The 16485-nt window shown below is 40.4% G+C and overlaps 1 protein-coding gene and 1 non-coding gene across 3 annotated transcripts in view; both read right to left on the bottom strand.

Moving 5' to 3' along the window:
- Positions 1–12724, bottom strand: part of TOMM20 (translocase of outer mitochondrial membrane 20) — a 41601-nt gene extending 28877 nt beyond the window's left edge. The window contains exons 1-4 of one of the 2 annotated variants that reach the window (XM_034662501.1): positions 12434–12724; positions 7211–7257; positions 5329–5410; positions 897–1039 (exon numbers count right to left, since the gene is read on the bottom strand). In XM_034662501.1, the coding sequence (XP_034518392.1) occupies positions 897–1039; positions 5329–5410; positions 7211–7257; positions 12434–12554 (393 nt within the window). In that variant the 5' untranslated portion in view covers positions 12555–12724. The remainder of the gene's footprint in view (positions 1–896; positions 1040–5328; positions 5411–7210; positions 7258–12433) is intronic. The other variant, XM_034662500.1, reaches the window with a different exon arrangement.
- Positions 11862–11996, bottom strand: LOC117802859. The gene has a single exon (XR_004626374.1). It is a non-coding gene; the product is annotated as a small nucleolar RNA SNORA14 (small nucleolar RNA).
- Positions 12725–16485: the final 3761 nt, after the last annotated feature.

The raw sequence follows: 16485 nt of genomic DNA, 5'->3' as shown, positions 1-16485 counted from the left end.
TTTCAAAAGACCTCACACTCTCAGGCCCATCTTCCAAAAGCACTAAGCTTTGATGCCTTTCCAAGAGCATATAATACTAACAGAAGATTCTGATTTAGACAGACCAGGAACCACATTAGTCTAAAAAGGATTAAGACCAAATCTTCATTTTTTTTCAACTCTTTCCCTGAAATCTTTAGGGCCTTTATTTTCTCTCCAGTCCCTTTCCAAACTGAGTAAAGGTCAGTTTGAAGAATTAACCAATTTTAAATCACACCGACTGTGGAAATTACACGAATAAACAAACTATTTCAAAAAACAGATTCATTTCGGTTCCTTGGAAAAAATTAAAAACCAACAGAATGCACTTTAATCAATTCTTAAGTTATATAATCTTTTATACAAATGTTGAATTTAATATAGATTTGGAGATGTAGTAAAATAGCTCCAAGCCCAAAGCCCACCTTGGCAGAAGCAGAGGCACTGGGGCCTTTAGGGAAGTGAGATCAGAGGATGGTATCCACAATCCTTTATGATCTAATTTCAAGCTATACCATCTTGGCCCCTCTGCCAGGCCACTTAACTGAATGCATGGGCTCACAAGAGTCGACAGAAAGCTAGTTTCAGAAGGTAGCTGCGAGTGGCCTGAATTTTGGTATCTGAATACCAAGGCCTGAGATTTCATACTGAGACGTACCTCCTGATCCACACGTAGAGTGCAATAACTGGATCTTATGCTCATTTCAGTATTATTAGGGAAGGAAAATTTCAAGCATGCTACCTCCAATTCCACTTTGATTCCAAGAATGAGTTTCATAATTTCATCATGTTCACTAGACTAATTTTTAAATGTCAATGTCCCTACAACATTTAATTCTCAGATTCTACTAACTTTTATTAACATTTCGAATCCTTACCTGACTAATTGTTGGAAGCTTGGTCAGAAGCATCTGGAACACTGGTGGTGGAAGAGTTTGCTGTAACACTTGCAGCAACTGCTGTGGCTGTCCACACACAGCAATTGCGTTTGTCAGATGGTCCACACCTTTCTCATATTCGCCTGAAAGATTTACATAAAAATAACATGTGACCTGGAAAGTCTGCCTTTGTCAAAAATTCAACTCTAAAGCCTTCACTATATCTCCAAGTGATACTGACCAAAAACATCACACAGGTAAAAACTTGGAAATTAATCTATAGTACATCCATGTAAGTGAATATTATGAAAGCATTAATAAAAATTAATCAGATCACAGTACTGATATGGAAGTGTCTTCAAAACACATACAAAAAGGGAGAAATTAAAGTGCAGAAATGTCCAAGTATATTACTATTTAATTATATAAGAAATTGTTAACTACAGGGGGCCTGGGTGGCTCAGTCAATGAAGCATCTGTCTTCGGCTCAGGTCATGATCCCACAGTTCTGGGATCAAGTCCCATACAGGGCTCTCTGCTCATCGAGGAGCCTGCTTCTCCCTCTTCCTGCCAGTCCCCCTACTTGTGCTCCGTGAAATAAATAAATAAAATCTTAAAAAAAAAAGAAAGAAAAGAAATTGCTAACTATGGAACACTACTTTTCTGAGAACTGGACAACTGGGGACTGAGGTAGAAAGGACGCCCAAATTCACTTTAGATAATCCTTTATACTATTTTGAATGTGATCACATGCAAACTCAAAAAAGAAAAAAAAAAACCTTTTTAAAAAAGTGATACTAATAGGAAAAACAGTCACATTAATGGAAGTGGCAAGAAGCAGGTAACAAAATAACGATTATCTCTGAGTGGTAGGATTTTCTCTTAATTTATCCTACAATGGACACATTACTTTTGAAAGAAAAACAATTACATAAAACACAGGAAACTGAGCAAATTCTAATTATGCCAAAAAATTGTTTCTTGACCTTTCTGGGTTGGTGAGCACATCGAGGTACTAGGAGGGTGGTGTATTCAGAGACAGTAGAAGATTCTCATGTCCTGCCCACCCCACCCCCACATCTTGCCCTATATAATAAACCAGTAAACACAAAGTTTTCTGACCCTGAATAAGATCATGACCAATCCCTGAGTAAGAACATGACCAAATAAGGGACTGAAGGATGGTATATGAAGAGGAATTCCTTGAACATTTCAACTGAGAAAAATCTAAGGACTGAGGTATTCAAACTGAAGAAAGCATTAAAAATGGAAAATACAAAAGACTCAGTTCTTCCTCAAGGGCTTGGACTTCCACTGGGGGACACAATGGCTCCACTGACTTGGTGATTAAGATGCCACTTGGCCACTGAATCCTCACACCACTGAATTTACAGGCAATATAGGGGATTACAACACTGTTGCCTAGGGATATTAATTCTGATTATTAAATGGAAACAGAGCTGCTACTGGATTATTGTGTGTAGAACACGGGATCCAAAGACACCTCCCAACATTTCTAAATACACTGGAAACAGTTAATGAACCACCCCAGCAACTCAACGGTTTCCTCTCTGCACTTGCAGACCTGAGCCCGTTCATATCATCCTGAGATGAGATCTGGCTCAGTTAACAGAACTATGCTTATGGAAGACCCCTAGATGGAAGAACTGCCAAGCGATGAAGTTCACTGCCTAAATCACTCATGCCTTCACATGACTTACTCTGATGTTGACTTTTTCCCTAATTCTAACCACCTGAGACTTCAACCTCAGGTTTGGTTGGTAGTTTCCACCATAAGAAAGGCAGCTTGGCAGAGTTAAGTAACCCTCTGGATGGTGATGAGCTAAAGTGCGGAACATGAGCTTGGGAAAAAGAGTAACTCCCGCCTGTCCTTCCCTGCCTTCCTCCCAGACACCATGAGTTACTGTCCTTCTCAATCTGGAGCTGACAGCTCAAGTCAACAGATGGTCACAATACATGGATCTCCAAGCCCATCCAAACAGAAGTTATTACGACTGTACTTTTTTCTATTATGTTTCACTCTGAGTAAAATAATTTAAGATAGTGTTTCTAGGGGCGCCTGGGTGGCTCAGTCAGTTCAGCAACTGCCTTCGGCTCAGATCATGGTCCTGGGGTCCTGGGATCAAGTCCCACATCAGGCTCCCTGCTCAGCAAGGAGTCTGCTTCTCCCTCTCCCTCTGCCCTGCTCACTCTTCCTCTCCCTCAAACAAACAAAATCTTTAAAAAAATAACTAAAATGATATAAAATAGTGTTTTTATTTTGGAAGACAGAAAATTTTGGTAGTATCACATAGACCTTATTTATGAGCATGAACAAAATACTTTGAGAATGTCTGCATGAACTGAAATACTACAACCTATACCTTAGACACAGATATCCCTATACATGCAGATTTCTCTTTTCAAATATTAAAGTAACAGAGTCTCTCAAATGAGCCCTTTGAAGATTTAAGTGCTTTACTATTACCCCATGATTAAACCTCACTTTTTTCTTATTGTAATGGGGTAAAAAAGGCAAAATTATTTTCTAGTAAGGAATTTCCATTTTTATTTATAAATATTATCAGCCTACTATGCCATCCAAATATGATAATTATTTCCTAAAGAGAAAAGCAAAGAAATTACTGGGAAGGGGGAGACATGACAAAAAGTTAACATGTCACCACCACCTGAAATCTTTAATCCTTTCCCAAAAAAAAAAATAAAATAAAAAACCACAAATGACCTACATTGTGTAATTCAATACTATCTAAATCTATGATACAGCAATGAGCATAAAAAAAAACTTGACACCTAATATCATTTTTATTAATGATAGCAAATACTTCAAAAGCTACTTTTGAAATAAAAGATAATTTGAGGATGCCTAGGTGGCACAGTCAACTAAGCATCAGACTCTCGATTTCAGCTCAGGTCATGGTCTCACGGTCCTGGGATGGAGCCTGATGGCTTTGCACTGGGTGTGGAGCCTGCTTTAAGATTTTCTCTCTCCCTCTCCATCTGCCCTTTCCCCTACCCCAAGTCCCTTGCACACACACACTCTGTCTCAAAAAACAGATCTTTTAAAAATAAATAAAAGCTGGGGTGCCTGGATGGCTCAGTCTGTTGAACGTCTGCCTTTGGCTCAGGTCATGATCCCAGGATCCTGGGATCAAGCCCCGCATCAGGCTCCTTGCTCAGCGGGGAGTCTGCTTCTCCCTCTCCCGCTTGTGCTGTCAAACTAATTAATTAATTAATTTTAAAAAATCTTTAAAAAAATAAAAGCTGATTTGTCACTAAAAATTTATAAATACATTTAAGACTCTAAATTACTGAATTACAGATCTCAAATTTGTCACTTTGATCATTTTAACTTCATAATAGTAATGTTTTTTTTAAAAAAAAAAAACAACTCTTAATCCTTAATTGAATATGTAAAGCACACAGCCTAAACTCTAGATCATATTCAGATTACGGGCTGGTCCTGAAATTGAGCACCATGAACTCAGTTTTGACCCTAACAAGTAAATTAACCTTCTCTGGGACTTATATTAGCCATTCCTTCCTATAAATATTAGAAAAGACCTGAAGATTAGATGAAGAAGTTGAGAAAGTATATGCCTAGATCACATTCCTTCAGTTATTATTTACATATTGCATTATGACTATAGTCTCTAAACTGCTAAAACAATAACCTCATTTGTAAAGATTACTTATATTCTCTGTATCATGTATCAAATAAACCTAAAACTCAAAACATCTTATGGATAATGATAACCCACGAGAAGTATTTTTCTAGAGCCAGTCCTTTTTTTTTTTTTTTTGAGAAGGAGAGAAAGAGACAGAAANTTTTTTTTTTGAGAAGGAGAGCATGCAAGAGCATGCACGAGTGCGGCGGGGGGGACGGGGGCGGGGAGAACCTCAAGCAGGCTCCAGGCCAGCACAGAGACCAGAGATGACACAGGGCTCCATCTCAGGACCCTGAAGCCATGACCTGAGCCAAAATCAACAGCCAGACGCTTAACCGACTGAGCAATGCAGGTGCTCCTAGCCAGTCTTAAATAAAATAATTTTCCCATTACTAAATGACTTGTCTTGAAATATTCAGAATAACTTTTTTTTTTTTAAAGATTTTATTTATTTATTTGACAGAGAGAGAAACAGCCAGTGAGAGAAGGAACACAAGCAGGGGGAGTGGGAGAGGAAGAAGCAGGCTTCCCAGAGGAGCAGGGAGCCCGATGTGGGGCTCGATCCCAGGACCCTGGGATCACGCCCTGAGCCGAAGGCAGATGCTTAATGACTGAGCCACCTAGGCGCCCCCAGAATAACTTTTTTAAAAGCTGCTACACTACACCAAAAAAAAAGCCCCTTATCACCATAAATTTATACTTACTGTGAAGAATTCTAATTTCCTCATCTTTTAATGACTTACCTTGGGCTAGCAACTCTTCACCAAGCTGTATTTCTTCAAGGAAGAATTTCTGAACAGCTTCAGCATCTTTAAGGTCAGGTAACTGTTTGGAAAAAGAATATTCAATAACTGATACCAAAATTACACTGGGGATGTAACCAATACACAGAAAATCATGCTACTAAAAACAAAACAACAAAAAACTGAATAACTCATTACAAAAAAAGATAAAAAGAAATTTACTCTTCAATACTTACAAGCATTAGTTTAGTATCTACATTTAAATGCACACAAGAAAAAAATACTTATTGATCAAACTGATACTAGAACAGTTCTCAGAACGCTGTACATCAAACCTAAAGTAAAAAATGAAGAATACGATTATCTCTATCATAAACTGTGCACTTTACTATTTATACTATTTTGATTGCCATTTTTATAGATTTTTATGTAACCATAATTAACTTACTTCTGATCCCACATTATTTTGTATAGATTTTACATGCATCTAAAAGATTATTTTTAAATGGTAATAGACTATTCCATTGAGAAATACAGGACTGCTTAATCATGATCTATTTGTTGCACATGAGCTACTAATTTATTTGCTATTACAAATTGCTATTATAAAAGCAGCTTTATTTAAATAAGCTTGGATTTCTCTGTTTTTGCTTTGTAGTCTGTTATATATTACCAGACTACGGTAATATATAATGCCATCAGCTATGTGACTTATTAAAAAACATAAACGTACTTTTAAAAAGTCCTATTCTATTTAAAAACCTGGACTTCTATAAATGGAAGTTTTTGGTTCCTGATTAATGTCATATACACTCGTATTACCAACAAAGATAGAAAAAATTTAAATTTCTGAGGCATCTTCCGTAACTATCCCAGCAGAGGCAAGAATTTGATTATTCCTGAATCTAAAAAATACACACTGATGCATGTCTGTATCTACCTTCCCACATCTTTAGAAAGAAAAGGCTACTGAAACACTAACAACATATATTTCAGAAAGGTAGTTTAGACATAAGGGAACAAAGTGGTTGCCTCTCAGTTTCCTTCATTATTATTGTGTCCAGTCACTTAGCTGTGTTGATTATCTGATTGTTTCAAAATAATAAAATGTACCATTTTCTGATTAAAATTTTCTTTGCCTCAACTTCCTTTAAAAAGAACCACTACTGATCCTGTAGTCCAAGTCCTGGGAATCCAAACAATGGAACTAATTTTAATAAAAAAGAAAAGCTATATATGCAATGATTAACATTTACTTACTTTACTTACACGTCACAAAACATTTTTTTTACCAAGGAGAGAAACCTATCGTAGTCATTAAAAATAATCATGAACACAGGAGCTATGAAAAGAAAAAAAGAAGATTTTTATCTACATGTACATATAACATCAAGGTAAAAAATTTCCCATGTGATAGGATTCTGGATCAGTGGGTATGAATAATCTTATACAACTTTTGAAACAAATAGCATGTGGTTCTTTTAAAAGGAGCGGAAGGAAGGAAAATTAAATAAATAAATGTATTGTATTATTTTTGAAGCAGCTGAGTGAAAAAACTTGAACAGTTTGGTAGAATTATCTTCTGGAGACTATCAGCTTATTTCCTTGTAGTTACTGCTTATGTAGTAAGCTGTCTGCTATCTGGGCCAACAAGGGGGAAATAATGATGGACCAGAAAATCTGCAGTTGAATGGAGTTAACTATTCCAAAAAAAAAAAAAAAAAAACAAAAAAAAACCAAATTATATTTTAAAATAGAAAATACAATGTCTGGTATCAACTAGCTTTCTCAAAACACTGTGAAGTATATTTTAAAATCATTAGTTTTATAACCATATATAAATACAGTATAAACAAACAAACAAACAAAAAAAACAGATTACCTTGCAAAGTCCAGCTCTCTCCTTGGCAAGCTTTTGTTTCTTTCTTCCTGCAAGAAATGGAGTATTTTAATTTCACCATTATTAAAATGGGAAATCAAAAGAAGTCAAACTACTGTGGCAGTCATTCATTCTATTTGCAAAACATCCCAGAGAAGGGCTCTCCTATTCCCTTGTCTCCTTGTGATTTCTCAGGGTCAGAGTTCTGGTCAGTGAGCTATGGACAATATTATTATTTCTGGGTTAGAACTTTTTCCTTCCCTCTGGGGCACCAAGATCAGCAATTCTAACAGGTGATTAATGCCATAAGCAGAGCAAGCCCCACCCCCCAAAGCTACATAAGACATGAAACACAAGCAAGAATGAAACCACTGCTGTTAGAAAGTTTTATTACTGAAATGTAACAGATTCAATCTTTACTGAATGCTGAAAGCTAACTGACATTTCTAAATGAGAAAAAAAGAGGGGGTAAGAGGACAGAATTCAGCTGTAAATTGTGTAGTTTTTTGTCTTGTTTTTGATTCGAAAAAGCAACACCACGTATCCCAGAAGTAAGCGATGGTTAAAATCTTAAAACCCTTAAGCCAAATCAATAAAGGACACGACAATATTTTAAATTGCTACAGGGGCACCTGGGTGGCTCAGTCAGTTAAGCTTCTGACTCTTGGTTTTGGCTCAGGTCATGATCTCAGGGTCATGGGATGGCACGTGTTGGCTCTGCACTCAGTGCAGTCTGCTTGTCCCTTCCCCTCTACGCCCCCCCCAAAAGGCTGAGCATTCGCTCAAATAAAATCTTTTTAAAATTTCAAAAAATAAAAAATAAAATAAATTGCTAAATAATGATATACTTCACATGAAAGGGTGTTAGCACAGGGGAAGCACAAGTTTGGTTTATATCCCAGCTCTTCTTAGTGTCAGCATGACCTTGGGCCAAGTTCTAGTAACCTGTACCTCATTATCCTCGTATGTAAAACTGGCCTAAGAATGATACATGCTTCACAGAGTTGACGTGAAGATTAAATGAGTTAATGCATGTAAAGTATTTTTTAACAGTGTCTGGTTTATAACGTGCCAAATGAGGAGTTGGTAATGAACTACCTCAGTAAGCATCTGGTCTTGAGATAGTTCATTACCAGGAGTTGTGCTATGCTAATACCTAAAGTAAGTTTCCTTAGTCACTAAAAAGTACCAGTGATATGGAGACTGTGGCAGAGCTAAGAAAGGTTAGGGCTCTAATACTTATTTCCTGGGCGATCTTTGGCAAATAAATCTCTTACTCTGTAAAGATAAGGCATGTTTAACTTTACCACTGTGAGAAACAAAAGCTTCATAAAACAAGCAAATGTCCTCTGAAAACCTTAAAGTGTGCCACAAATTCAAGTCTCAATCAATGCATGACTAAAGACAAGTGACCTGTCTGCCTAACTACAGTGAGATGGATTAATTTATTGTGGTCCAGGAAACTTATCTACCCTATCAAACTGGGTTTAACCACATCCATATCTCTTGGCAACTCTAGCCCCCAAAACACCTTAAGTGCTACAACTCTAAGGCTTAAATACAATTCTAACAGTTTCAACAACAAAAAGATACATTAAATAAGCTGATCTTACATATACATTTGAAGTCTGCCTCTTTTTCTAACAAACTACCTTTCCTAATTGTTCATCTTCAGGCAACTATGGGGAAAGAGAACCATAACATTCTACCCTCAATTTGTTTAAGGGCTTCATTTGGCCGCCCTTAGGCAGAAAATAATAAGTGCTACCATACTACACTAATTACTAAAATCACTAGTGCCAGAAGGAGACGACTAAAGACTAGAAGAGATACAGAAGACCTCACAGAAGCAACAGACACGAAGACAAAGGAACACTGAGATGTTACAAGTAAGCACCCAGGGGCGCCTGGGTGGCTCAGTTGTTAAGCGTCTGCCTTCGGCTCCCGGCGTGATCCCGGTGTTCTGGGATCGAGCCCCACATCAGGCTCCTCCGCTGGGAGCCTGCTTCTTCCTCTCCCACTCCCCCTGCTTATGTTCCCTCTCTCGCTGGCTGTCTCTCTCTCTGTCAAATAAATAAACAAAATCTTAAAAAAAAAAAAAAGAAAAGTAAGCACCCAGGAAGTTGTAGATGCTACAGGCCAGACACTAGTCTAAAGGTTATTAATTCGCTTACTTGATCCTCACAGTAACACTAAAGCAAGTACTATTATGATCTCCATTTTACAGATGAGAACATTTAATACAGATGAGAACAACTAATAATTGGTAGAGGGGCAATTCAAAGCCAAGCAGCTGAATTTCAGAACATGTGTCCTCAAACATTATTCTCTATTGCCGCTGCACGCTGGAGAGAAGCTCTAAGAGTGGGGACAATACTGACTCTGTCTTTGGCCTTCCATCTTGTTCATGTACACTGGATGACCTCTCCTGGGGCTGGATGTTCCAGGTCCCTTGGAGATTCACGTACATACCTTAGACCTTAGAGAGGCCCAAGGCCACGACCGGGGGAGGCTTCCTTTGGCCTCCCATCAATCTGTGAGAGAGAACACAGTCTCTCAGGTACAGGTAGTGCCACAGTATCTAGTATCTAATAAAAGGTTAGCTGTCATTTAGGTGCATGCAAATCCTTTGATCCCACAACAATGCTCTTCTGCCAGTGCCCTCACTCTAGAAATGTGGACTAAAATCTGGACTTTGTGGAGAATAACTGTGCAGCAGGATCATCATCTGCCCACTCCCCCGTCAGTCAGTTACACGGCATAAAACCGTAAACTGTATGGAGTCACCTGCTTCATTTCCTAGTCTCCAAGTGCCTTCTCAGTTTGGGAAATACTTCACTATCCCTTCACTACCTTCTAACAGAAGTAAAGACATTCCCATAAAAATAAAAGGAACCTCAGAAATGAACATGGCAACTCTGCAGAATAAACAGAAATACAGTTTGCTAAGCCAGATTTATGGAAATGACAAAAAATAATAATGAAACCCAAAAGAGAGAAACTTAGTTTCCATTACTATCCAATCTTATAGTTTTTTTTTTACTGTGGTGGAGAGTGATTGTGTTTGAATGTTTGACTGATAAAATTACCAAATTTTAAGACTGATTAGTTGCTTTAAATTTCTAGTATTAGATTAAAATACTAGCTTTAGTTTCATAAGACAATTTACTTGTTACCTTATCAGTATATTATACTATCTCTGTAATAAAGGGAAAGATGGTAACAGACTGAGAAATCATGGAGTTACACATTCAATGAGCAAAATTAGGCCTTGACTCAGTATTTATCAGAAATTAGTCCCAAGTGCTACTGTGTAAACCTAACAAGTTAAAACAGACTTTATCTACTTTCAAAAATACACATAAAACATGAACTTACAGACTGCAGAATTACTCTGAACCTAAATTTACTTCCTAAAGGAAACGTCCAATAATTATATTCATAAACAATCTGTAGCATCCAATCACCATGCACCAGGCACTGTACTAAACTCCCTATGTATTATAACATTTTACAAAAGAGAGAAACAAAAGCTTTAAGTTGCTCGCCCAGGGTTACTCAGCTAATCATTCAAGTCTGACCACTGAGATCTTTCGGCCACTGCTAACGCTGGAAAAAAAAATTTATGAAGATGATGGGAAAGGGATTTTAAAAATAATCTCTCAATTTGTCTAAAATGACAGCTTCTTTGATTTCTTCAACCAAAAATTAGTTCTCTCAAGATTTCTAACAATAAGATTGCAGTGTTTCCAAAGGAAGAAAGGATTAATCCGTTCTTTACTGAGTTCTGTAGCCATACCACCACCACCACCACCCCTCCAACTATTACTGAAACTATGAAAAAATGATCTCAGTTTCTAGCTAGGCTTACAGCCAGCATTTATGGAGGAGCTTGCTCTCTATCACGAATGGTGGTGGGCACTTCAAACAGCTCCGTCTTCACAAAAACAACCAGCGGCAGGTGACATTACCTGATTTTACCAGCTAAGAAACATAAGATTCAGAAAGTCTAAAATTATGCAACTGATCTGTGACTAACCTGGCCTGGAAAGCTTAGTGTCTGAATCCAAAATAGCATTCGTTCCATCAGTCTATCTAACTGTAAATAAAACAGTCTGTATCCCTTCCTTCCTAAAACATAAGACTAGAATTAGATGATCTAGATGATATAACGTCGTCTTATCGGTAGGTCACTAGCCACGTGGGGCTCCTGAATATCTGAAATGATTCACTACTGCTTAATTAAATAGTAAGCATTCATTAGAATAATCACGCCCTCGTACCTTCTGGGCCATAGTAACTTACGTATTGATTTTAATTTTAAAGATTTACTTATTTTAGAGAGTGCACAAGTGGGGGGAATGGCAAGGGGGGGAAGACTCCCCGCTGAGCAGGGAGCCCCATGTGGGGCTCGAACTCACAACCCTGACATCATGACCTGAGCTGAAACCGAGCTGGATGCTCAACCAAATGAGCCATCCAGGTGTCCCTTAATTTTAATTTTAGAAATTATTCGACTGAGCAACCTAAATAGGTACAAAAATAATTATCGCAACAAATTTATCCTTCCACTGTTGCGAATAAGGAGGCCTCCGAAATTCAAAGATCACATGGTTCTGGAGACACGATTTCCCTCATGTGAACCTCTTTTAAAAGATGTCGCAGGTATGAAATAAGACTGAGCCACAGGAGAAGCGCAGCCCTTTGGACTCCCCTGCAATTTCTATAGCATTCACTCGTATCTTGGAAGCATTTTCAGGGAAGCTACCAAGAGGGTTTAAGAATGCTGCAAGGATACCGTTGATTTACGGATCTGGTTTCAAGCACAAATACGTAAAAATACAAAACACATGACTTTAGAGTTAAGAATAGAGGTTTAAAAAGGTGAACGAAAAAAAGAGGGCCCCCCCCCAACACACATACACCCTAAATTATAATACAAACGAGTGCATTCAGAGGACAACCGGTTGGGGAAGACAACATGGGAAAAATCGTCCCTCCAAAATGGAGGGAATCCTGCAGGGCACCAGAGCCAAGAGCGCACCAGGAGCGCGCAGCCGGCGCCGCTGCCTTCTTCCGGCCCGGTGGCCCGCGGCCGCCGGGCACCCCCGACGCCCCCCACGACCGCGCGAGTGGGCAGCGGGGAGCAGGCACGCAGAGGCGGCCGCGGCGGCGAAGGACAGGCGGATGGACGCTCCGGGCCTGGGGCTGAGGAGACCCACTCACGTTCTCGAAGCCTGTTCTTGAAGTTGGGGTCACTCCGTCTCTTGCGGTCGAAGTAAATGCAGTACCCGATGAAAAGAGCCCCGCAGACACCGGCGGCGATGGCACTGTTCCGGCCGACCATCTTCCCTCAACCGAAGAGCAGGAGTGAGGGCGGCGGCGTCGGGGCCCGCAAAGGAGCAGTTGGCCGGGAACCCTCTGCGCGGACCACGCCGCTGCGACCCGACGCTCACCGCAAGGGACGCGGAAACGCCGAGCGCACGCACTTCCGGCCCCAGCAGCGCGAGGTCCTCGGGCACGTCCGCGGCAGTGCCTGAGCAGCGCAGCCCGCGCCTCTTCGTCTGCGCCTGCGCAAGGGGCCTAGGCGCGGTCGCCCAGGCGCCTCCGGGTGGGGTGTGCGTTGGTGTCGGGATTTGCGGGTGATCTTGCACTTCCTTACAAGCCCCTGAGCGTGACGTAGCGAAGGTGGTGTGTGGCCGTCGTACACTTACTCAAAAGGCTTGGTAGCTGGCATCCTTGCTTGTGTCAAAGATGGAAGGAGCTGACGACAAATGATTCATCTTCTTGTATAATACAGACAACCTGTGACTCGTTTGAATTGAACTGAATTTGCTTTTCAAATTCACTCACAATCTGCTGTGCAGCAAGCAACATAATCTAGTGATTCAGTGTCAGAATATTACAATATAGTTTCATGAGGGGTGGAAAAAAATTAAGCTGAACGATTCCTGAAAAATAACGGATAAAAGAGATTGAAAAAAAAATTGAAAACGTGTTGTCTTAAAGTCACTGGTAACACGTATGGTAGTTTAAAAGACAGGGGCACGTGGGTGGTTCAGTCGGTTAAGCGCGTCCGCCTTCCGCTGGAGTCATGATCCCAGGGTCCTGGGATGGAGACCAGCTTGGGGCTCCCTGCTCAGTGGGGAGTCTGCTTCTCCCTCTGCTGCTTCTCCGCCCCCCCCCCCATCATGCTTGTGTTCACTCTCTCTCGCTGAACTAAATAAAATCTTCAAAAAAATAATTAAAAAGACAAAACCTTGGTCAGAAAGCAGACATAAAATAACTACAAATTGAGAGGGGTAAGAGAAAGCACATACAGGGCTGTGTAATAAAAGTGGCCACCTCTGTCCCCAGTCTTAGGGAGGGATCCTCTTTAACCCTTGGAGTGACAGCGATGGCTCTTACTCATGGTGAGCCCTGACAGTTTATGCTAAGGAGTCACCTCCTGATGGAGGCCATCCAGGCCAGAAAGACCAACCATGTGGTTAGAGAGTTGGCCCTTTGATCCAGGTGATATCGCTGGGGAGGGCAGGGGATTGGAGGGTAGGAGAGCTGGAGATTGAGTTGAACTCCATGGCCTTCATAATGAAACCCAAATAAAAACTCAGGACCCAGAAGCTGGGTGAACTTCCCAGGTTGGCAATACTCCGTGTAGTGTCTACACCAATGTGCCATGTGCTAGGAGGGTGAGGTGTTCTGACTCCTTTGGGAGGGGACAACAGAAGCTTCAAGTGTGGGACTCTCCCAAACCTCTCCGTATGGGTCTTTCCCTATGGCTGGTTTGGTTTGTATTTTTTTGCTATAATAAAATTGTAATCCTAAGCATAACATGTTCCTGGGGCAACTGACTGGCTCAGTCAGAGGAACACGCAACTCGATCTCCCAGTTGTGAGTTTCAGCCCCACGTTGGTTGGAGAGATTACTTAAATAAAACTTAACAAAATAAGTAAGTACAGGGGTGCCTGAGTGGCTCTGTCAGTTAAGCATTTGCCTTCAGCTCAGCTCATGATCTCAGGGTCCTGGGATCAAGCCCTGGTGTCAGGCTCCCTGCTCAGCAAGAGAGTCTGCTTCTCCCTCTCCCTCTGCCCTTCTCCACCACCCAGCCTACCGCTTGGGCTCTCTCAAATAAATAAACTCTTAAAAAAAAAAAAGGTGTAACATGCTCCTGAATTAAGTCTTTATAAATTATTGAACCTGAAGTAGTAGTGGGAACCCCCAAACTAGTAGCCAGCTCGTTATGAGAGTGACCTGGAGACCTCACCAAAATTTTGACTGGGGTCTGAAGGCAGTCTGGTAGGAAGCTGTGCTCTCTGTGCACTTAACATGAAGTCTGGCCTAACTCTGGGTAGTTGGCGTCAGAAGTTATTGCAAGGGTACTTAACGGAAATACTTAGCTGGAGGCCGTAACCTAGTCCAGGAGTCAGTGAAAGCCCTTCTGCTTAAGTGATGAACTTGAGACCCTATGGAAGACTGGAAATTGGACCAAAGGTATGTATGCATTGCCTGGACTGGGGTGGAGGAGGGAGAAGGGTGTGGAGAGGCATTATATACCAAAGCAAAGCAAATAATTGAGATTGACCCAGAACAGAATAACACAAAAAACTTCTCCTTATGCACTGCAAACATACCTTCTGATTCTTCTTGCTCCAAAACATTGCAAGTGAACCTCAGCTGTTAGAAGCATATCCTGAGCCTCAGGTGTATTGGAACAGAAGAGAATTGTCCAAGGCCATACAGATGACATGAGGCCTAGCACTCCACTCTTTGAAAACCTGAACAGACTACATGGCCATGAGATTACAACTCCTAGGGGCACCTGGGTAGCTCAGTTGGTTAAGCCTCTGCCTTCAGCTTGGGTCATGATCTCGGGATCCTGGGATCAAGCCCCGCATAGAGCTCCCTGTTCATTGAGGAGCCTGCTTCTCCCTCTGCGCCTCTTCCTGCTCATGCTCTCTCTCCCCCTTTCCCTCCCCCCCCAAATAAATAAAACCTTTAAAAATATACAACTCCTGAATGAACTATTCCTGTGTTGTGCACAGTAAACACGAAGTAAATGTTCAGGTCACTCCTATGAGGTACAATATACCAGGCAACATGTTTACAGAAAGCACAGTTAGAGCAACATTTGTGTCTTTTTATCCCTTAACCCACTCTCCATTTTAAAACACCTGTTGTAAAACACAAGCATAGAAACAGACTGGAATCCCCATACTTGTTTGTAAGTCACATCATTAGTGAGATGTGGAATACCCTTAGTGGATCACAACCAGTGTTTTTAATAAAATAGAATTTAAAATATCAGAAAGCCGGGCATCTGGCTCTTGGTTTCAGCTCAGGTCACAATCTCAGGGTCCTGGGATCAATCCCGCATCAGGCTCCCCACTCAGCAGGGAGTGCGCTTGAGATTCTCTCTCTCCCTCTTTCTGTCCCTCCCTCTGCTCACAAACTCGCAGGCGCTCCTCTCTCTCTCAAATAAATAAATAAATCTTTAAAAATTTACATATATCAGAAAGCAACATGTGTAGTAAGGACCAGTAGTGTTATGTGCAACTTTCACGTCAGTTAAATCTACCCATATTTGTACTGGTCGCAAAGTGAAGTTAAAGCCACTACAACAGATCGTAATCAAAAAGTATGAGAACACTGCTCTAGTCCATACCCCTTATTTCACCAATCAAGATATTTAGATAAAGAGGCTGAGAGGCTTGTCCAAGGTCATTCACACACAGCCACAGAGCTGGGTCAAGAACGAGATGCCCCTACACTCCAGTCCAGGGCTCTTTACACAAAAACCTAGAGACCAAAAGGAGCACTCTATGTTAAAGACTAAAATTATACAAATTTATATACACAGTGTGAATTATATACAATATAATGTATACTAATATACACACTATAAGATATAAACAAGAAAATTATATACCATATATAATCTCCATCTACAGTCATAGTCTCTACAGTCTATAGACAAAGCATCTCTATGTAAGTTTAACTGGAAATACATACAAAAATGCTCAAGATTATCAAGTAATAAGTATTCACTGAATCATACTTACGAAAAACTAGATCTAAGCAACATGGGGGATGCTAAACATGAAATATCCAGTCTCTGGATACAGGAAAATAGAGTTCTTATTTGTACAATTTACATTTTAAAGACCCATTTGGTTTTTCTGGTACTCTGCCCGAAAGAAACATTTTTTAAAATAATCAGTAATAACTCACTGTCCCTCAATCCCCTTATTCACCTGATACACATGATACCATAGATTCTG

This window comes from Ailuropoda melanoleuca, chromosome 6, assembly GCF_002007445.2.
Source record: "Ailuropoda melanoleuca isolate Jingjing chromosome 6, ASM200744v2, whole genome shotgun sequence".
NCBI classification, from domain to species: Eukaryota; Metazoa; Chordata; class Mammalia; order Carnivora; family Ursidae; genus Ailuropoda; species Ailuropoda melanoleuca.
The sequence above is the reverse complement of the archived record's forward strand: the minus strand, read 5'-3'. Positions and strand labels throughout refer to the sequence as shown.